Source organism: Spermophilus citellus, assembly GCF_964194105.1.
Source record: "Spermophilus citellus genome assembly, chromosome: 4".
Lineage (NCBI taxonomy): Eukaryota > Metazoa > Chordata > Mammalia > Rodentia > Sciuridae > Spermophilus > Spermophilus citellus.
The window spans coordinates 129,193,612-129,215,894 of NC_138185.1; the positions used below are offsets into that span (position 1 = coordinate 129,193,612).

The 22,283-nt window shown below is 32.5% G+C and overlaps 1 protein-coding gene across 3 annotated transcripts in view; it reads left to right on the forward strand.

The window, feature by feature from the left end:
• Positions 1-22,283, forward strand: part of TRPM7 (transient receptor potential cation channel subfamily M member 7) — a 99,225-nt gene that overhangs the window by 53,237 nt on the left and 23,705 nt on the right. For 2 of the 3 annotated variants that reach the window (XM_081290674.1, XM_081290675.1), the window contains exons 15-28: positions 226-360; positions 1,038-1,318; positions 1,513-1,741; positions 2,892-3,047; positions 3,125-3,268; positions 5,014-5,142; positions 6,745-7,023; positions 10,451-10,625; positions 12,726-12,852; positions 14,850-15,034; positions 15,688-15,820; positions 16,537-17,252; positions 19,567-19,634; positions 20,908-20,967. In XM_081290674.1, coding sequence (XP_081146800.1) covers positions 226-360; positions 1,038-1,318; positions 1,513-1,741; positions 2,892-3,047; positions 3,125-3,268; positions 5,014-5,142; positions 6,745-7,023; positions 10,451-10,625; positions 12,726-12,852; positions 14,850-15,034; positions 15,688-15,820; positions 16,537-17,252; positions 19,567-19,634; positions 20,908-20,967 — 2,817 coding nt within the window. Of the gene's footprint in view, positions 1-225; positions 361-1,037; positions 1,319-1,512; positions 1,742-2,299; positions 2,327-2,891; positions 3,048-3,124; positions 3,269-5,013; positions 5,143-6,744; positions 7,024-10,450; positions 10,626-12,725; positions 12,853-14,849; positions 15,035-15,687; positions 15,821-16,536; positions 17,253-19,566; positions 19,635-20,907; positions 20,968-22,283 lie in introns of all 3 variants that reach the window. The other variant, XM_081290673.1, reaches the window with a different exon arrangement.

Consider the following 22,283-nt stretch of genomic DNA (forward strand, 5'->3'; position numbering starts at 1 on the left):
AGGCTGATGTGGGTAGATTATTGGAGTCGTTGAATTTGAGAACAGACGAGGAAACATAGCAAGACCCCATATCAAAAAAACATGAAAGCAATATTTATAATTATAATCCTAAATCAATTATTTTGTTTGTGTTCATACATATATATTTGCATATATAAAAATAGTGTTGAATTTTTTACAACATAATATTTAAATCTGCAAAAGTTAATGAGCTTTCATTTTCAGAGATCTGGCCGAAATACCTCCAGCAGTACTCCTCAATTGAGAAAGAGTCACGAATCTTTTGGCAATAGAGCAGATAAAAAGGAAAAAACGAGACATAATCATTTCATTAAAACAGCACAGCCCTATAGACCAAAGGTTTGTTTATTGGTTAAAGAAAATATGTTTATTTAGTTCACCATAGGTACTTAATGTAAATATTATCCTTTCTGGATTTTGATTTTGTTCTTTCTTAATTACTTAGTAGTATTACATAAAAACTATTTGTTTTAGTGGGAATTATCTTTTGGTTTTGGATATTTTATAACTTTGAGTCTATTTTCCCATACATAAATATATTCGTTGTCAATTAATGTTTTTGTTGCCTTTTCACATTTATCTGTAATAACCAAATTTAAAAAATTTTTAATCATTTTATTCCATTATTTCCCCCCTGCCCTTTGCGAAGCTGGGTATTATACCTACCTAGGTCTTCAAATACTCTAGGCAAGTGCCATACCACTGAGCTATAGCTTCAGTTCTTTATTCCATTTTTATTTGATTAATATGTACAACAAATGTATTTTTCAAAGTTTTACTAGTTGAGATATTATGCCGTTTCTTCAGTTGTAGATAACTTATTACAGACATTTTTGTTGAAATGAAATTCTTATAAAATGAATTATAAGCAATAATAAAGTTTATAAAATGTTTACTGTTTTGTTTGGGGCAGTTATGAAGTTGAAGAGTAGAATAAAAAATATTTTATAAAATTTTTCACTAATATGAATGTCATGTATTATAATGAGCATTGTAACATTTATTTTCTATTGAAGATTGATACAGCTATGGAAGAAGGAAAGAAAAAAAGAACCAAAGATGAAATTGTAGATATTGATGATCCAGAAACCAAGCGCTTTCCTTATCCGCTTAATGAATTGTTAATTTGGGCTTGCCTTATGAAGAGGCAGGTTATGGCACGGTTTTTATGGCAGCATGGTGAAGAATCAATGGCTAAAGCATTAGTTGCCTGTAAGATCTATCGTTCAATGGCCTATGAAGCAAAGCAGAGTGACCTGGTAGATGATACTTCAGAAGAACTGAAACAGTATTCCAAGTAAGTGGCATTTTATCCTTTGAAAACATTTTAAAAACAAAATAGTGTTTGGATGTTACAGTGTTAAGCACTTAATGGAGAAGAATGTATGTAATTTTATTGACACAATTAAGAAAATTATTTTTTAAATGTAGATATTTTTAAAGACTTAGAAAGAAACTTTTCTGCTTATTTTGGCTTTTATCTTTTTGTAGTGATTTTGGCCAACTGGCAGTTGAATTACTAGAGCAATCCTTCAGACAAGATGAAACCATGGCTATGAAATTACTCACTTATGAACTGAAAAACTGGAGTAATTCAACCTGCCTTAAATTAGCAGTTTCTTCAAGACTTAGACCTTTTGTAGCTCACACCTGTACACAAATGTTGTTATCTGATATGTGGATGGGAAGGCTGAACATGAGAAAAAATTCTTGGTACAAGGTATACCTTAAAAATAATTGGATTTAAAGTTTATAGTTAGAACAGAGGAATTAGACTAAATATGTGATAAAATGCTTTGATTTGTGAGGGTGATAATAGAGGGAGGGACTGCAAGAAGGGGAAAGGGTGGTTGGCATTTTATTCAAAGTGGCATAACTATTTTTTTTTTTTACTCCTGTTCTTTAGTCTTGAATTTTTTTTCAGGTGGATATGATTATTGCCCCTCTGAGATAGCAGCAAGGGCAACAAATGAGGAATGTTGGCATTTACACTCCTAAACAGCCAGCCATTAAAAGATCTGCTGCTTTGTGAAAAGCTGATTTCCAAATTCTAAAATTCTGGACCTAGCTATTAATTTTTTTTTGTTACTTTTAAATTATTTTAAGTGTATTGGACAAGTATATCCATTTACCTAGTTGATGTTTATGAATAAGTATATTCATATATCCAGTTTTTAAGGTTAATAATTTGGGGGAAATGGCTGGTCCTTTCAGTTTTGTCATAGTGAGATATTGCTTTAAACTTCCATTTTTATTCTTTTATATCTTTTTAAATAAGGTACAGAAAGTAGAAGGCAGAAATCAGGCAAGTAGTTTTATCCATAGTTGGTAACAAATATTAATCATCTACTAAAAATAATGTTGAAGGATTAACTAACAGAAAACCTTGTACAATTATAATTTCTACATGCTTTAGGATTTTGCAAGTAATATGAAAAAGTTTAGAAATAAGCCTTTTTGTTTATAGAGGCACAAGCTGAGTAATCACGTTATGACATGGAACACTTGCAAAGAGATTTAAGATAAAATTAAGCACATAGCACCTCATAATGCTTGAATTTTGTTTAAACAAAAATATATTTTCCAAATAAATTGTAATTTGATTGTATTTAAAAGACAGGTCTATAATGATAATTAAATCTCTTCAACATGCTCATTATCATAATATCCAAATGTTTTTTATTCCCTAAAACAGTTCAACCTGGGCCTCTTTAAATACAGCATTTAAAAAATGAATTTTTATTTTTCCTGTATTTCCAGGAGCAAAATGGCTAACAATTATAAGATATTTAATGTCTCTTTGCTATTTTTTAAATATTCTTAAAAGTTTGATTTTAAAATGCAAACTTATATGTCTTTAAAAATTTTAGGTGATATTAAGCATTTTAGTTCCACCTGCCATATTAATGCTAGAATATAAAACCAAGGCTGAAATGTCCCATATTCCACAATCTCAAGATGCTCATCAGATGACAATGGAAGATAGTGAAAACAACTTTCAAAACATAACAGAAGAGATCCCTATGGTAAGGAAGAAAAAAAAATTGAAGTAATATAAGTTTGTTGTGAATAAATGTACAATAATTTTTTTTTTTAATTTTAGGAAGTATTTAAAGAAGTAAGAATTTTGGACAGTAATGAAGGAAAGAGTGAAATGGAGATGCATATAAAATCAAAAAAGCTTCCAATCACACGAAAATTTTATGCCTTTTATCATGCACCAATTGTAAAGTTCTGGTTTAATACGGTATGTTTTTAAGTAGTATTTGCATGAATCTATCTATCCTTCCTTCCTTCCTTCCTTCCTTCCTTCCTCCCTCCCTCCCTCCCTCCCTCCCTTCCCAGGGGAGAACATGATGTTGTATTTTGGGGGTTTTTTTGTTTATTTGTTTTATATTTATTTTTTACTTATAGGTGGACACAATATCTTTATTTTATTTTTATGTGGTGCTGAGGATGAAACCCAGTGCCTCCTGAGTGGTAGGCAAGTGCTCTACCTCTGAGCCACAATCCCAGCTCTGTTTTGTTTGTTTTTTTAATTTTTAATTTTTTAAATTTATTTTTAGTTGTAGTTGGACACAATACCCAGCGCCTCGTACATGTTAGGTGTATTGCTAAGCCACAATCCCACCCCAGACATGATGTTTTAAGAAGATATGTTTTAGGGAACCTTTGGTCTGGAATCCCATAGTAACCTTGATTTAACTTATATCATTGGAAAGTGTTTCCGATTTAAAGAAGAATACATTTAATTTAGATTATCCCAATTGCCAGCATCTGGAATGATAAACACTAACAAATTTTAATTCTAATTGGAAATAAAAATATACTAAACACGTTTGTGTTGTGACCATTGGTTGTATAAGTGGGTAATAAATACAGATCATCTAGTGAAACTGATAGTAAAATATTAATCAAAAAACTGATACAATTCCTTGTGCTCTAGGATTTATAGATAATACACAAAAGTTTAAAAATGACCCTGCTTGCTATGTTAATCAATGATGATAAAGAGTAATCCAGATCATTGATATAGTTTTATTTATCAGTGACTTATTTCTTTAATTATGTGCTTAGTTACCTGTACACTTGGCTTTTCTCTTGTTTCATGGAAAAATGGATTTTACTAATAGTTTATAGAGCATATGTCCTTAGCAGTATGGCTCAACTGTTGAAGCACAGTAGCTTATTCATTGTTTTGGTTATCTAATTAGGGGAAGAGCAAATGAGCTCTGGAAACTTCTAGTTGGTCTTCTTGCTGATATCTCTTTCTAGGGATGGACACACCTAAAGAAACACATGAAATTAGCCCCTACTTTTAAAAAAAAAAAAGTTCTTTTTTTTAAATTTTTTTTTTTTAATTATGGACCTTTATTTTATTTATTTATATATGGTGCTGAGAATTGAACCGTTGCCTCACACATGCTAGTCAAGCACTCTACCACTGAGCTGCTACCCCAGCCCCAGCCCCTGCTTTTAACCAGCGTCTGAGTCTGAATAAATAAGTTTACACTCTCCTTCCTAGGAAAACTTTTTTTTATTTTGTTCTTTTCATCAATTATCAGACACTTGCCAAAGTCTACAAATGCCTTTGTGCTAAGATGAATATTTGAAAACTTGTTCTTTCAACCATTGCTTTTTTTATTGACACCCATACCTTCTAACTCGAGACTAATTTACTATATTTCCTTCTCAATGTGAAAATGTTTTGTTCTTCCCTCCTAGACACTGGTAATACAAATCTCATTTATCTAATCCCTGAATTCTTTCCCCAGAATGTAAGTTTTTTAACATTTGTATTCATGTGAATGGCTACTTAAAAACAGAGAATCTAGGTGACCAAATAAATTTCTCCTTTTTTTTTTTTGTATTGCATTTTATTTCCCTAGGCTGCCTTAACTCAAATAATTATTTTTATATACATGAAACTGTCCATAATGTTTTATTTTGTAATCAATTTTATTCGTATAACTTTTGTTTCTTTTTTATTAGTTGGCATACTTAGGATTTCTGATGCTTTATACATTTGTAGTTCTTGTACAAATGGAACGGTTACCTTCAGTTCAAGAATGGATTGTTATTGCTTATATTTTTACCTATGCCATTGAGAAAGTCCGTGAGGTATGTCTTTAGTTTTTCCTACTGGTAGCTTACTAAGTGCATGGAAGATTTTTTGTTTTGTTTGAGATGTGCATGTGTGTATGTGTGTGTTAATTCAGTGGGAGATAACATTATAGAAGTATAGAACATGTTTATTTTTACTGTTCTGAAAATAATGGCAAAAAAAATAGAAATCAGTGAATATGCTGTTCACTTTGTCACATTACAAATACAATGATATGTCTCTGAAACTTAGCATAGATTTTTTTGGTTTTTTTCCTCAATATTTATATTTATGCTATTACTCTCAAAAGGTATCACATATATTTATATATCCAATTAAGTAGGTAAATTATAAATAGATTTTCATTTTGCTGTTTTCTTTTTTTTTTTTTTAAGAGAGAGTGATGGAGAGAGAGAGAGAGAGAATTTTTCAATATTTATTTTTTAGTTATCGGCGGACACAACATCGTTGTTTGTATGTGGTGCTGAGGATCGAACCCGGGCCGCACGCATGCCAGATGAGTGCGGTACCGCTTGAGCCACATCCCCAGCCCCAATTTTGCTGTTTTCTTATACTACCCTCTAAAGTATATGTATTTCCCACCAAATCATTATTTAGATTTATATCCAGCTGTCAGTTAAATTAAACCTGTCTAGGTTAAATTATAATTTTCTAACATCCTGATTTTGAAAAAATGTTTTTTCCTTAAATAAATTTGTACACTTTCTGTTTAAACTCAAAGCTACATAAATGTTTTATAACACTTGCATCAGTACTTTTGAATTATTTCATGACTCTGTTATACATTTAGAGAACACATGAAATTGCAAAAGTAATAAGAAGGTATAGTACTTCCCATTTAAATATAGAAATTTATCTTATTAAATAACATGCATTTTTAAATGCTGTGGCTCATATGTTTATAAAAATCTTACCAGTGTGTTTGAAGAAATTAAGTTGTTGAATGATAAAAAAAATATATGTATTTGTTAAAGAGGTCTACAAGGATTCATGAGATGACAATAATTCTGGTTGCCTCCAGTGACTACAGTAATTAATTGACTAAGAGAGATGAACAAGAGACTTTTCAGTATTTAGAATTCACTTCATTTTGAAGTTGTGAATGTAATACCATTCCTCTCAAAAGTTTTTTTTTTTAATTCTAATGTTCATTATATTCAAGAGAAGCAGTATGTTTTAGATAATTTAGATAAATACAGCTACTTAAACCATTGAATTATTTAATTTCTATGAATAAGGCATCTTTGGAAGATACTACCGGTATATCCCAAGTAGGACTTTAATATGATATAAAACAACTTTTCCAAAACATTGCACATTCCATCCAGGTCTAGAGAACTTTGTTATAATTTAAGGTTTTTAGCCTCTTAATTAGATGACCTTGGTTGAGCAGGTCATTTATTTATAAGACATATTATCTCTTACCAGCTTACTATTTTGGTAATTAAGTACATTATTAAATGCCAAGATAACAGATTAAAAGCACTTTGAAACATTAAAATATGACTAAAATTCCTTTGTGGTGTTATAATTCAGTGCTGTATATGTTTGAATATGAAGAAATTCATTAAACTTTTTTGTTCTTGTTGAACCTTTAGATCTTTATGTCTGAAGCTGGGAAAATAAGCCAGAAGATTAAAGTGTGGTTTAGTGATTATTTCAATATCAGTGATACAATTGCCATAATTTCTTTCTTCATTGGATTTGGACTAAGATTTGGAGCCAAATGGAACTTTGAGAATGCATATGATAATCATGTTTTTGTGGCTGGAAGATTAATATACTGTCTTAATATAATATTTTGGTATGTGCGTTTGCTAGATTTTCTCGCTGTAAATCAACAGGCAGGACCTTATGTAATGATGATTGGAAAAATGGTAAGTTGATATACATCTGCTAATATTCCTGGGTTTTATTATTTCTTAAAAGTTATAAAAATGTGTGTTATAAAATAGTTTCATTTGAACCAGTGAATGAATTGCCTCATACTTCCTCCAGATCTATCATTCCTTAAGGATATTTTATTAACCTTTGAAAAAATATTCAGTAAAATAAGGTTAGGGGCTGGGGTTGTGGCTCAGTGGTAGAGCGCTTACCTAGCACATTCGAGGCCCTGGGTTTGATTCTCAGCACCATGTCAAAATAAATAAATAAAATAAAGGTATTGTGTACATCTACAACTAAGAAAAAGAAAACATTAAAAAATAAATAATAAAATAAGGTTAGAAAAAACATACTTTGTGTTTCCTTGAAATGCTTTGTAACTTAAATATTTCTTCCTAGGAATATTTGGCATGACAATAAAGAATATGAACTCATAACTTTAATTTGTATATTTCTTTTTATCTTTACTGCTACTATTTATATCAAACCACATCATCAGGCACCTTCAGTAGTCTAGTGATCTGTTTCCTCACAACCAGTTTGGCTTGTCTTTGATCCACATCATAACTAGAATGATTATTTAAAAATGCAAATTTGTATATGTCACTTCCTCATCTTGAAGAATTTTAATGGGTTTACATTGCTCCAAGAGATCAGTGTACTTAATTAAAAATCCTCTTTCTATATCTCCCTTTCCGCCCCTCCCTCTCTTCCTTTTCCCCACCCTCCCCTTTTTAAATTTTGTTATTAATGTAATTTTGTTAATAATGATAGATTCACATGAAATTATAAGAAATAGAATCCTTTATACCCTTTATCTTGTTTCCTCCAAAGGTAAAATCTTCCTTGCTTTACTATTAAACTTTAGATTTTTTTAAAAGAATATTTTATTTTTATGTGGTGCTGATAATAGAACACAGTACCTCATGCATGCAAGGCAAGCGCGCTACCACTTGAGCCACATTCCCAGCCCCTAAACCTTGGATATTCTTGATCTCGTATCTGTACTTTAGTCACATCAGCTTTTTAAAATGTTCTTTTTAAGCCAGGCAGGATGTTGTAGGCCTAGAGTCACAGCTACTTGGGCATCTGGCTTGGGAGTCTCTCTAGAGTCCAGGAGTTCAAGACCAGCTTGGGCAATATACCAAGACCCTGTCTCAAAAAAAAATTTTTTTTCTCTTCTTTCTTTTAACACAGCCCCTGTAGAATAGCATAATTCATGTTCTTCTTTCTACCTGGAACTACACTGTCCTCTACATTCATACTCTTAGTTTTGTCTTTATTTTGTTATTTTTTACAAACCTGAGTTTATCCTTCATATCTCTGGTCCAACACCATATTTTTCAGGGAAGGGATTTTTGGTTCCTCCTAGCTCGATCAAGTTTATTTGCTTTAAATCCTTCTGGGACACATGTTCTTTCCTTTCATAATATTTTTGTCTGTGTCTGTATTTTAAACTACATTCTTACTAAATTATTTATCTTTAGAAGACTAAACTCCTTATGGTAGGAATCATGTCTGGCTTTGATCATTTTTATTTCTCTAGTACTTATTATAGTACCTTCACATACTCTCTTAATAAGTATTGTTGCTCTCCTTAGTAAGTATTGTTGGTTGGATGAATAAAGTAATTACAAGTAGGAAGAAATTACATAAAAAATTACTGAACATTAACTGGTTGCAGCAGTACATGTGTAATCCCATCTACTTAAGATGTTGAGGCAGCAGAATCTCATGTTTGAGGCCAGGCTAGACAACTTGGTGAGATTCTGTCTCAAGAATGAAAAGGGCTGGGGATGTGGACTCAGTGGTGGAGCACCCAATGTTCAGTCCCCAGTGCTGATTGAAATACATATATACACACACATATGACCAATCACTATTTTGATAGTTTTGTTAAGATTTTTTTCTCTTATTTTTATGTTCTTAGCAGCAGATTATAAATTTTATAAATTTCCAGTTATTAACCAAGTATCTTTTTATTGTTTATTATTTCGCACTGTATAAGACAATGTAGCAAGCATCAAGATTGCCCCCAGGCTTTATGAAACCACATTTCTCTATTTTACCAATCCTGTAATTATTTTTTATAATTTTGTAATTAACTTGAGGAGCCTGTAGTATATAAAATATTTCAGGAAATTATGAGATGTTTACCTAACAACATAGTTTATTGATTAAATTCATGAATTCAAAACGTGGGGATTCATGGAAAAAGATCATTCTGTCGAGAATTTTCTTAAAGTAATGGGATATGAGTTGTTTGAAAGCATAAAATGTAAATAAAAAGGTAGTCTGGCTATAGTTTCTTTTATAATAAAGAGTAGCTAGTTGGCAGTCAGTTGAATAGACAATGTTTAGCGTGGATTTTATAGGACATTGAAAATTGGGTAATCTGAACTTTTTAGAAAGTAACTGTATTCCTAAGTAAATAGTAGCAATTAGCGGTAGTAATTAGATTATCATTTTACATCATTTGAATTACTATTAAAACATAAAAATTCATGTTGTGACTTAACCACAATTATTTTGCAATGATTTAATAGATGATAACTCAGGCTCTTTTTCAATTTTGTTGAAATTAAGTGTTACACACTATCCTACTTGTGAAAGTATTTGTTGTCCAGACATTGGTATCACTTATTTTTTCAGCATCCATACTAATTATTCCGTTTTGGGGGTTTTTGACTCCTAGACAAAAGAGGGTAGGGTTCAGAATAGGTGGGAAATAATGCCATACTATTGAAAATGAGCCTAAGGGCTGGGGATGTGGCTTAAGTGGTAGCGTGCTCGCCTGGCATTCGTGCCGCCCGGGTTCGATCCTCAGCACCACATACAAAAGAAAGATGTTGTGTCCGCCGATAACTAAAGAATAAATATTAAAAAAAGAAAATGAGCCTAAGATTCTTACCAAAGGCAGAATGGAAAAGAGACTCTGTACCTCCATTGTAAGAGTGGAAAAGCTTTAGGAAAGGATTCTTAGGGAAATTGACTCCCTAAATCTACCCATGTTTATACTTTTTAAAAAATCTTTGTGGACCCTAGAGATGGGCAGCCTCTAGTTTGAACCAGTGATACAGTTCATTTTAGAGATAAAGATGGTCACGACTTTCTTAGCTTCACATTTTCTTTTGTTTTTGTTTTCTTTGAGGTACTGAGGATTGAATCCAAGCCCTCATACGTTATCAGGCAGATGGTCCAACAGTGAGCCAAATTCCTAGCCCTCTTTTTTTTTTTTAAAGTCTCCTTGATGTTAAGGTTTATGTAGTGATAAGATTTGCTTTAATGTAGTTATTAGGAATAAAAAGAAATTCCAGAAATTATATTTCTCAATTAGAGTTTAGAAATACATTTTTAAATGAAATTTTTTTATTGTATTTAAATTCCCTTGTATTTTAACAGCTTTTTTTTTTTAAACAGGTAGCCAATATGTTCTACATTGTAGTGATTATGGCTCTTGTATTACTTAGTTTTGGTGTTCCTAGAAAGGCAATACTTTATCCTCATGAAGCACCATCTTGGACTCTTGCTAAAGATATAGTTTTTCATCCATACTGGATGATTTTTGGTGAAGTTTACGCATATGAAATTGATGGTAAGAATTTATTTGTTTTGGTTAATTTGTTTTAAATCAATATTATATCAGTTATATTGCCTAGTTTTCAAAGTCAGATTTATAACCTAAGCCCCACACAATACATTACTTAATCCTGGGGGGAAAAGTAATTGAAAAAGGTTTTAATCTTTTTTTAGCTACAAGCAGTGGAAATCTGGCCTAAATTGTTGTACAAAGTGAGACTAGTTAATTATGAGCTCACAGGACAGAAAGTTCAGAGGTGGAATGATTTTTAGGATTGGTTATCATACAGATTTCCCTTAGCAGTGTAAGACTGTCACAGCAACAGAAAGACACTGTTAATCCTTGACTGTTTTTAGAGGGAAACAATTCCTTTTATAGAAATTCCCTTTGAACCTTTGTTTTCATCTTGTTAGCTCAACTTGACTTCAGCCTTTCCATCTCTAAAAGGGTTACTAGCAAGTGGGGTGGGAGTACAATGATTGGTTTAGACCAATCAGGATGGATTGAATATTGAAGAGCCGGCTCAATGGTAAATGACAAAAATAATATCATTTGGAAACCTTGAAGAGCTTAGAGCATGTTGTTATATAGGGGATGACAGTTTTCAGGATTCTATCAAATTTGTGAGTATTGTCTCTAGGTAAGGCAAATATATGAATTAACCTCTACCTATTCAACCCATTCTTAATTAAAAGATTGTCTATTGCACAGTTTTGTTACCATTCATATTTGACTCCTATGATTATAAATAATGACCTAGATAATTTGTGAACATAGATGTTACCATTGGTTTTCAGGGGTACTCTTCTGCTGACCTCCACATTTGAGTTGTAATCCTTATTAGTTTTCTCTTATTCCTTCTCTTACTCTTTCTCTTCCTTCTTCTGTCACTCTTCCTTTGCCTCACACCTGTATTGCTTCTTTTCCACCTATTTATGGGTGATTAGGTCAGGGGCTGCCCAGAAAGATTGTAATTAGGTTTGTGGATGGTTAAATCAAAGATTGTGGTCAATAGTCATTCTCAGATAGTTATAATAGTAACTTTTACTACTCTGGTAAAATTTTGAGTTTAATGGCTACCTGTTTGGTTCAGTTTAAGGCATTTGTTGTCTGCTATTTTTCTAATGATGTTATCTCTAGTTGGGCAGTTGTTAATAAAGCATTGGGTATGGTTTTTGGTTTCCTGCATCTCTTTCTTGTGTATTTGCTTCCCCATACTAACCTGAATGGAATGGAAGTTGATTTATAAAACTGTTTAAAAGTAAAAGGACTTTATCACAATTTTCCTCTAAAATCATTTAAAGGAATAATACAGCCATTATGAGAATCTCAATGATTAAGACACTGAAAAGACAATTACTAATTTTAGTTAATTAATAATTTACGTAAGTAATACTAATTTAAATAGCAAATATGAATTGCTAAGTGTACTATAAGTATTTGCATAGGAATTGTCACTAATTCATGATTATTTAATTCTACTCTTTACCCTCCTAAATTAATTTATGGTATTCCTTGTGACTCTCTGATGGGTATTAACACTATTACCTCCCATGTTTGTATTTAGCTATGTTCTGATTTCTGAAACATTTGTAGGTGAGGTAATGACAAGCCATGAATTAAAATCTAGTTACTATGTATTTAAAAAACATTTTAGCAACTTTTCATTCCTCTTTTTGGGATTGTATATTGAAGTCAATAATTCTTGTTTTCATAAATTTACATGCTTTGTTATGAGTCTACCATACTTTTAAGATCCCAATATTTTCCTTATAATAATGTTATACCATGACTCAGTCCAAAACTTTTATCCTCCTTAATGATTCTAAGGCCAAACCCTGCCTTGAAAGTAGACATAATATCTAAACATACTTCCTTGTCTGGAAGAGTGGTAGAACAGAGTGTGTCCACACCCCTCACAAAATCCTCTATATTGGAATGCTTTTAAGTTGGAGTTTCTGTGGTTGCCTCTCCAGAGTCCTTTGCTAGAATCTGTGAGACAGGTTTATATGTAATCAAAACTTATTTTAAGTGAAGTAAAAAGATTAAACACTGATTAATAGCAATTACTGGCAGATAACTATATTTAAAATTCTTTTTTTTTTCTTCATAAAGTGTGTGCAAATGATTCCACTATCACTGAAATCTGTGGCCCTGGAACATGGTTGACTCCATTTCTTCAAGCAGTCTACCTCTTTGTACAGTATATCATTATGGTGAACCTTCTTATTGCATTTTTCAAGTAAGAATTTTATTCAGTTGCATATTATTATATCATTTGATGATATGCCATTCTACTCATTTTGAAGGAAATAAATAGAATTTAAAATCTAAAAATTTTATCAGCTTAAAATACTCAAATCATGGAAAAATTACATATAAGAAGTCATGCTTTTTCAAATCAAATAAGTTCTAAATTTTAGATTTTATTATTTTTTTGCCTTTTTTGTGGGGGGGTACCAGGGATTGAACCGAGGGGTGCTTAACCTCTGAGCCACACCCCCAAACCTATTTTGTATTTTATTTAGAGACAGGGTCTCGCTGAGTTGCTTAGGGCCTAAGTTACTGAGGCTGGCTTTGAACTTGCAATCCTCCTGCCTCAGCCTCCCAAGTCGCTGGGATTATAGGCATGTACCACTGCACCTAAGTAGATTTTATTACCTTTCAATGTACAGTTCTTTTACAAATTTGATCCTCATTTGGAATTTTTCCTATGTTACCAAGGGATACATATTCAATGTAGAAAGCAGAAAGGCAAATATAAAATTCATCAATAATTCTACTTATTTGGGGGGGTTGGGGGACAGGTACTGGGATTGAACTCGGGGACTCCACCACTAAGCCACATTCCCAGCCCTATTTTGTATTTTATTTAGAGACAGGGTCTCACTGAGTTGCTTATCTCCTCACCATTGCTGAAGCTAGCTTTGTAATGCAAGCTACTGGGTTACAGGCTTGCACCACCATGCCTGGCTAATTCCACTCTTAATATTTAGGGGTACATCTATTTTAAGTGAATGTATAAACCATGTTTTCTTTTAAAAAATAATCTTGTTATTTTGTAGTGATACATGGCCTATAATCTTAGCTACTTGGAACACTGAGGCAGGAGGATCATGAGTTTGAGGTCAACCTTGGCAATTCAGTTAGAGTCCCATCTAAGAAAGAAAAGAATTACTATATTTTCTATGCTATTTTTAAGTAAGAAAAACATGAACATTATCCAAATTGATGAATATTTCTCTCCAATTTGGGGGGGGGGGCGTTGAGTGGGTGGGTACTGGGGATTGAAATCAAAAGTGCTTTACTACTAAGCTACATCCTCAGTCCTATTTATTTTTTTTATTTCAAAACAGGGTCTTGCTAAGTTGCTGAGGCTGGTCTCAAACTTGGAATCTTTCTGCCTCAGCCCCTGAGGAATTGCTGAGATTACAGGCATGTGCCACTGTGCACATCCAATCTATTTTTAATGACTGCTTGATTCTCCATGATACAAATTATAATACTTTAAGCCAATATATTATTTTGCTCAATTAGATTGTACTTTTTTGGTGTTAAAAACCACATTGTGATTTGAACAATACCCAAGTATTTCTTTAAAGTGTTTTTCTAAAAGTAGAACTGTTCAGTATGTGGATTTTTTTAGTTGTTGTTTTTTTTTCTCCCCATTTAAGTCAAAATATAGTGTATCCTTCAACTTCTTGCCAACTCTGGGTATTATTATTTTTTAATGGTTGCCTTTTAAAATTTTTTTTTCTTTTGGTTGTAGATGGACTCAATACCTTTATTTTATTTATTTATTTTTGTGTGGTGCTGAGGATTGAACCCAGTGCCTCACATGTGCTAGGCAAGCGTTCTGCCACTGAGCCTCAACCGTAGCACAATGGTTGCCAATTTGATAGCACATAAAAGGATCTTTTTTTTTTTTTTGGTACCAGGGATTGAACCCAGGAGTGCTTAACCACTGAGCCACATTCCCAATCCTTTTTATTTATTTTGAGACAGGACTCACCAAGTTGCTGAAGCTAGCTTTGAACTTGAATTGCTCCTGCCTCAGCCTCTCGTCACTGGGATTACGGGCATGTGCTACTGTACCCAGCAATTTTTCATTTACTTTTTAGTCTTGTTTATTGAAGGGTACTTGTCCTTACTTAGTCCAGAATTATAATAAAATCTTTAGTATTTAAAACTTTTTTAGATAAGGTTAACTAAGTTTATTTTTAATCTTTGTTATTCTAGCAATGTGTATTTACAAGTGAAGGCAATTTCCAATATTGTATGGAAGTATCAGCGTTATCATTTTATTATGGCTTATCATGAGAAACCAGTTTTGCCTCCTCCACTTATCATTCTTAGCCATGTAGTTTCTCTGTTTTGCTGTGTATGTAAAAGAAGAAAGAAAGATAAGACTTCTGATGGACCAAGTAAGTAAAATAACCTAAGGCAAATGTTTTTTTCATGTAACAACACCTTGAAGACTAAGTAATGATTTTACTCAATACAATGTAATATTTAACATTATTAGTTAAATGTTATTGTGAAGGCTTGTGTTAAATGTGCCTGACCAAAGGAATTTTTAGGTGCAATTTGATGATCTATAAAAGGAGGTTTAGTATTAAACTCCTCTATGGTGATGACATCTCAGTTTGTTTTTATTAAAATAGGGGTTATGTAGATTATGACACTTTAGCTCTTCTAAACCATTTTTTACTGCTCTGGAAACAATGACAATTATCTAAACTACCTGAAATTGATCAGTGTCAAATTGTGCTTAAAATTTTACATTGGCTTTCTATTCCACTAGCTGAGTTCTGAAATTCCTCTGACTGGGTATGTGAGGAAGATTAAGAGAGGGGGATTAGTGTTGGAAAGGAGAATTAGAAGAGAATAACTTACCTGAAACCATTTTACTTATATCACACCATGAAGGAGGAAAAAAGAAAGACACTTGGCTAGTGCTGCAGAAACACAGCACTAAAAAGAGGAAAAAGTTGCACAATAATTTATAAGACTTAGGAGCTAAAGTTTGAAAACCTAGTAGCCCTTCTTTGATTTGTTTTTGTCTTTCCTCCCTTAGAACTTTTCTTAACAGAGGAAGATCAAAAGAAACTTCATGACTTTGAAGAGCAGTGTGTTGAGATGTATTTTAATGAAAAAGATGACAAATTCCATTCTGGAAGTGAAGAGAGAATCCGTGTCACTTTTGAAAGGTTCAGAAGTTGTTTAATTATAATTGATTATATGTTTAATTATAATTGATTATATTAGTTATGTATCTTATACCTAGTCATTGTTTAATTTATTTTGTCAAGCAAATAGCTTTTTATTATATATTGGAAAGACAGTTCAGTTCTTTACTTCTAGTACTTTATATAATTCAGTCAATCCCTTGTTGTTTTTTAATGGTGCTGGGCATCCAGCCCAGGGTCTCAGACATGCTAGGCAAGAGCTCTACCTCTTGAGCTACATTCCTAGCCTTCTTGTAATTTTTTGACTATAGTTTCAGGGTTAATGCTCTTTTCTACTCTGGAGAGAAAAGTAAAACTATCTTCACTATTTTTAAAACCTTTCTTTCTTTTGATTGGCCTTGCTATATTCTGGAAGCATATGATGTTTTTGTAGTTATAGTAAAGGTAATTCTTTGGATATGTAACTGAATATCTATATTTAGGAGAGTAAATTGGAAAAAAAAAAAAGCACTTCTAGAAACCTTGTGTTTTATTATAGCAGCATTAGCATTGGATTCTTCTCAAACATAAAGAATGCCTTGTATAAATAAATAGCCAGACTTTGTTTTCATAACTTACCTCGTTTGTTATAAAACAATGCATTTAAAATTTCTTTGTATTGTCATTTATTTGAGACTACAAAGAGAATTTCTTCATTTATTTTTAATATTCATAAAAAGCCTGTTTCTCCCCTACAGAGTGGAGCAGATGTGCATTCAGATTAAAGAAGTTGGAGATCGAGTCAACTACATAAAACGATCATTACAGTCATTAGATTCTCAGATTGGACATTTGCAAGATCTTTCAGCCCTGACAGTTGATACATTAAAAACACTCACTGCCCAGAAAGCTTCAGAAGCTAGCAAAGTTCACAACGAGATCACACGAGAATTGAGTATATCCAAACATTTGGCTCAGAACCTTATTGATGATGGTCCTATAAGACCTTCTGTATGGAAAAAGCACAGTGTTGTAAATACACTTAGTTCCTCTCTTCCTCAAGGTGATCTTGAAAGTAATAATCCTTTTCTTTGTAATATTTTCATGAAAGATGAAAAGGATCCCCAATGTAACATGTTTGGTCAAGATTTACCTGTAATACCCCAGAGAAAAGAATTCAATTTTCCAGAGGCTGGTTCCTCTTGTGGTGCCTTATTCCCAAGTGCTGTTTCTCCTCCAGAACTGCGACAGAGACGACATGGGGTAGAAATTTTAAAACTATTTAATAAAAGTCAAAAATTAGGCAGTTCACCTAATAGCACACCACGCCTGTCATCCCCACCAACCAAATTCTCTGTTAGTACACCGTCCCAGCCAAGTTGCAAAAGCCACTTGGAAACTGTAACCAAAGATCAAGAAAGTATTTGCTTTAAAGCTGCAGAAGGAGATAGTATAGAATTTGGAGCATTTGTAGGTAAGTTTGAAATGAAAATAATTAGCTAGTTAATAAAAATTTTGTAGGACAAGTGAACTGTTTTTTGTGTAGTTCTAAACATTTTAAAGGAATTAGAAGTGGGGGAAATAAGTTGATTTGGGCTTTAAGAGTTATATTGTTGGGGATGGGGCTGTAGCTCAGTGGTAAAGCACTTGCTTTGCATGTGTGAGACACTGGGTTCGATCCTCAGCACCACATAAAAATAAATAAAGATACTATGCATTCATCTACAACTCAATAAATTTTAAAAAAAGAGTTATATTGTCATATATTTCTTTAGTAAAATTTACTATAGTAGCAATGTACACAAAAATTATTTGTCCTCTTTAAAATTTGAATATATCTTTAATTGAATTTGGTCAATTGTTGGAAGAACCTGAGTGATTCATATATGTAAGGTACATAGGGAACAATAGGAAGGTACAGGGAAGTTGTAAACAATAGGCAAAAAATAGGATGATTTTTATTTTTATTCAAACCAGGACAGTTTTTAATTTTTTTATTTGTAGTTGGACACAATCCTTTTATTTATTTTTATGTGGTTCTGAGGATTGAACCCAGGGCCTTGCACGTGCTAGGCAACAACTCTACTGCTGAGCCACAACCCCAGTTCCCCCAGGACAGTTTTTATAGTGAAAGATACATTGCTAATTATTACATTATATTGACTGGGAAACCAGGAGTCTACTTGTGAAACCAAGACAATCATAGCTTGGTTAACAATGGGACACATTAAGCATTCTGATCATGTGAAAATCAAGAGTGTACTTACACAAACCTAGATACACAGTAAACTCATGATACATAAGGTCATTGATGACATAAAATGATATTCTATTTTACAATAAACTTTATAAATAGAAGGAATATACCATAATGATACAAAGTTATTACCAAGTATTATGTACTACCCCAACTGTGAGTTATAGGACATCACTTAGGCAATAGTCATTTTTTAGCTCCATTGTAATCTTATGGGACTAATCTTATGTAATCTTGTGCAGTTTTCGGTGGACACAACATCCTTGTATGTGGTGCTGAGGATCGAACCCGGGCCGCACGCATGCCAGGCGAGCACGCTACCGCTTGAGCCACATCCCAGCCCCTGGGAGAAATCTTAAAAATGTTAATAAAAATATAAAATTAGACAGTTTAAGCATGCCACATCTTTCTTCCCCACCAACCAAATACATGTCTGTGTTTATGATCTATCTTATAAATCTAGAAATGAGAGCACTTAAAAAAGGAAAGAGTTATTCTTACACCTATGATAGATTAAATAGGATAAGAAGAGAGAAAAATATTTTATTTTTGCATTGATAAAACAATGACCTTAGTGAAAACTGTTTCAATAAAGAAGTGATACAGGAAAAGCCAAATTAAAGTGCAAATGGAGGAGAGAATAAAAAGGGAATGATTGTGGGAGACTTTGATTTTTATGTTTATGATGTTTTGTTTTTAATGTTAAGGGAGATTTAATCATCTTTAAATGCTGACAGTGTGCCATTTGGAAGGGAGTGAGTGAGTAGAGAATGCTTTATAGACCTAGCCGAGTTCCTGTAATTTGGGAGAATATGGTGTTTTAAAGTATTTAACAGAGAATTTTTAGTAAATAATTTGGGTTGTTTGGAGTATAACCAGAATGTTCCAAGGTATGAATAATACCCTTTATTTTTCCATCAGGTGGTTTCCTACCATTGTCTTCAATACTTCTTGTAGCCTTCCCTGCATAGAAATTTACCTAGTCATGAAATATGTGTAATGATTGTGTAAGGAATGTGTAATAAACCATTGTAAAATATAGGAAGTCCAGCCTGACAGGTTATCTAGGTACTCAGCACATTAGTACTATGTACTAGTACTGCTAGGCTATGTGGAGTTTGCTGTGGGTTATAGATACATAACTTTTCCTACATAGAATTTATCCCAATCTATTAAAACAAAAATTTTTTTTCCAGTGCTGGGAATGAAACCCAGGGTCCTAAAAAACATTTTGTCCTGTTTGATAATGTATTACCAGTGGGGGCTACGTATAATTAGTTTTTATATTTTATTATTCATAGTAAGAATTATTGTTTCCCTCTTTTCTTTTAAATTTCAAGCTATTTACTCACATCAACGTGTTGGGTTCTGTTTGAAGAACGTTTGCTATTAATATAAACTGAATTACAAGTCTTCATCAGCTTCTTGGCAAATATTTCATTTGCCTTTATAGACTTTAGACAATGTCATTTACTTGATAAGGAAGAACAAAAATTTTTTATTGTGATTTTTTTTTTTTTTTCTGTTAAAGGGCACAGAGATAGCATGGACTTACAGAGGTTTAAAGAAACATCAAACAAAATAAAAGAACTATTATCTGTAAGTACATACTTGTAAGAGCATGATTTATTTTTATTTCACAATTTTGATACTTGGTTCAAAGTAGAATTAAACATTTTTTTCAGTAAATACATAGTTTTAGCAGAGACCACCAACATGATAATCCCATATATTTGAAACTATACACAATTTGAAAGAAAGTAGAAGCAGTTGAGGAACATGAAAAAAAATGTACAAATAGCTTGCGTTTTTTATTAGCTAAAATTAAAACAAAAAACCACCCATTTAGCATTTTTCTCAAAAATTTTTCCAGGCCCCAAAGTTTATTTACAACATGATCCTGGCTCAAGGAAAACCATAGCCTAGAAATAAAGAGATATATGTAATGTACAAAGGCTAGATTTTCAGTAAATGTTTGTTTTTAAGTTTTGAAATGTATAGAACAATTGGGAAAAAAAAGAAAGAAAAAGAAAAAAGAGGAGGGTATGTTTTCTGCCTGAAATTAGTTTTTTTATTTCTTAATATTGCCTTCACAAATTACTTGTAACACTGAAGGGCAATAATGTAGCTAAGCTGGGCATAGTGGCACCCACCTATAATTCCAGCAGCTTAGGAGGCTGAGGCAGGAGTTCAAAGAGTTGATATGCAGTAACTCAGTGAGACTCTGTCTCTAAATAAAATACAAATAGGGCTGGGGATGTGCTCAGTGGTCATGTGCCCCTAAGTTCAATCCCTGTCCCCGCCCCCCCCAGTAATAATAATGTATCTATACCAAGATATTTTAAAAGACCTAGAAAAGTATTATGCTTCCTAGTCCCTTAAGGAACTCACATTGTAGAAATGATTAGGTGACAAATACAATTACAAATAATATGTTTTTCCCTGCTGGGGATATAGTTCAGTTGGTAGAGTGCTTGCCTTGCATGCATAAAGTCCTGGGTTCAATCCCCAGCACTACACACAATTTTTTTTTTTTTTCCTAAAGCTATCCCCAGAAAATCATAACCTAGAATTTCTATAGGTAATTCTTCCTTATATAATCCAAACTTAATTGTGTAATTGTCAGAACATATTACCTTACATATAAAAAGGTAGACTTAAATGCACTTTGATATTTATACTAACATTTGTATTTTTAATTACATATATTCTGATTAAAATATTGAATGTAATGTCTACTAACTAGATATTGTTAACTTGGAATTTAGTTGGTGATTATATGCAAATTGAGATGTAATAATTATGGGTTGTTTTTCTTTCTGTATTTGCCTTTATGCTTGAAAATAGTTATATAGTTTTCTTGCCCAAATAGGAACAGCAGAACAATGTTGAAAACACGATTTTGGAGTATTCTGAGATGCCTAAATATCAGGTAATGTTTCATTAGTATACATGGGAGTCAGAAAATTAGATCTAGGATGTAGGTATGCTTTCAGTGGACTTAACCATAAAACCATAATTTGCAGTGTTTTCTAACCATTTTAATTCTATGGCATTTTTTTAAAGGTCTAAATTTTCTATTATGTGTAATTATTTAGGAGGAAAGAGCTGAGTAAATGGATTAAGTGCATGTAGCTACCCTTAGCTAACACATGATGAAAAGAGAAAGAAATGAGAAAAGATGAGAAGTAGAACAGATAAGTCTCTATCAAAGTCAGTTTATTTATAATATGGAATTATTTAAATAATATCTTTTTCCTATATGCCAGTTATTATTGTATTACCACACTCTGGTGGCATCATTTTGCTGTTGCAAAGCAATTGATATACATAGAACAAAAAGTTAAGAACACCTCTTAATGGAAAAGAGTGAAACAACAGGTTTCCCAACAGGTTTTATCTTTTAACAATAAATGTAAAATAGAGGAGTACACTAAAAAGTCTCATGTGGACAGGTTTCTTGGAAAAAGCAAGAAGAAAGTATAAGGTCCTGTAAGTTAGTAGAAAGATGGTAGCTACTGAAATTTTTTTTTTTTTTTTTTTTTTTTTAAGAGAGGGTGAGAGAGGAGAGAGAGAGAGAGAGAATTTTTAATATTTATTTTTTAGTTCTCGGCGGACACAACATCTTTGTTGGTATGTGGTGCTGAGGATCGAACCCGGGCCGCACACATACCAGGCGAACGCGCTACCGCTTGAGCCACATCCCCAGCCCCTGAAATGTTTTAAATTAAACAATTTTGAGTAATTTTCTAAAACTATAAGGGAATAATGAACTCACCTCTTGATGGTCAGTCTTGATCATTTGTGGATTTCTGAGGAAAACTAGACCCTTTTCCTAGAAAAAGCACAGATACATACTTTTTCTATTAAAGTAGGATTTTACAGTTGCCTTGAAAACCTATGCATTAGTTTCAGGTTAGGATTCCTTTTCATAGATTGTTCTGGAAACTGATATGTCATTGTATCCAAGAATATATCAGAGAAAGTGTTTAAAACAGATAAAGCAAACAAGAAATAGCTTGAACTGATTCCAGGAGAAACAGCTCAAATCAGAAAGGAAATTAGAGTCTGTATTGTAACCATAGAAAGTAATTCAGCACTTTTTATCTTGTTTTTATACATTAGCTACATGTGAAGAGCAAAGCTAGAAAAGCTTAATTTTTCTTAAGATACAAGTTAATTTAATTAAAGCTCTACTCTATTGTAGTAGTAACATTTTGAAATCCACTCTTTCTGAAGGACGGTAGA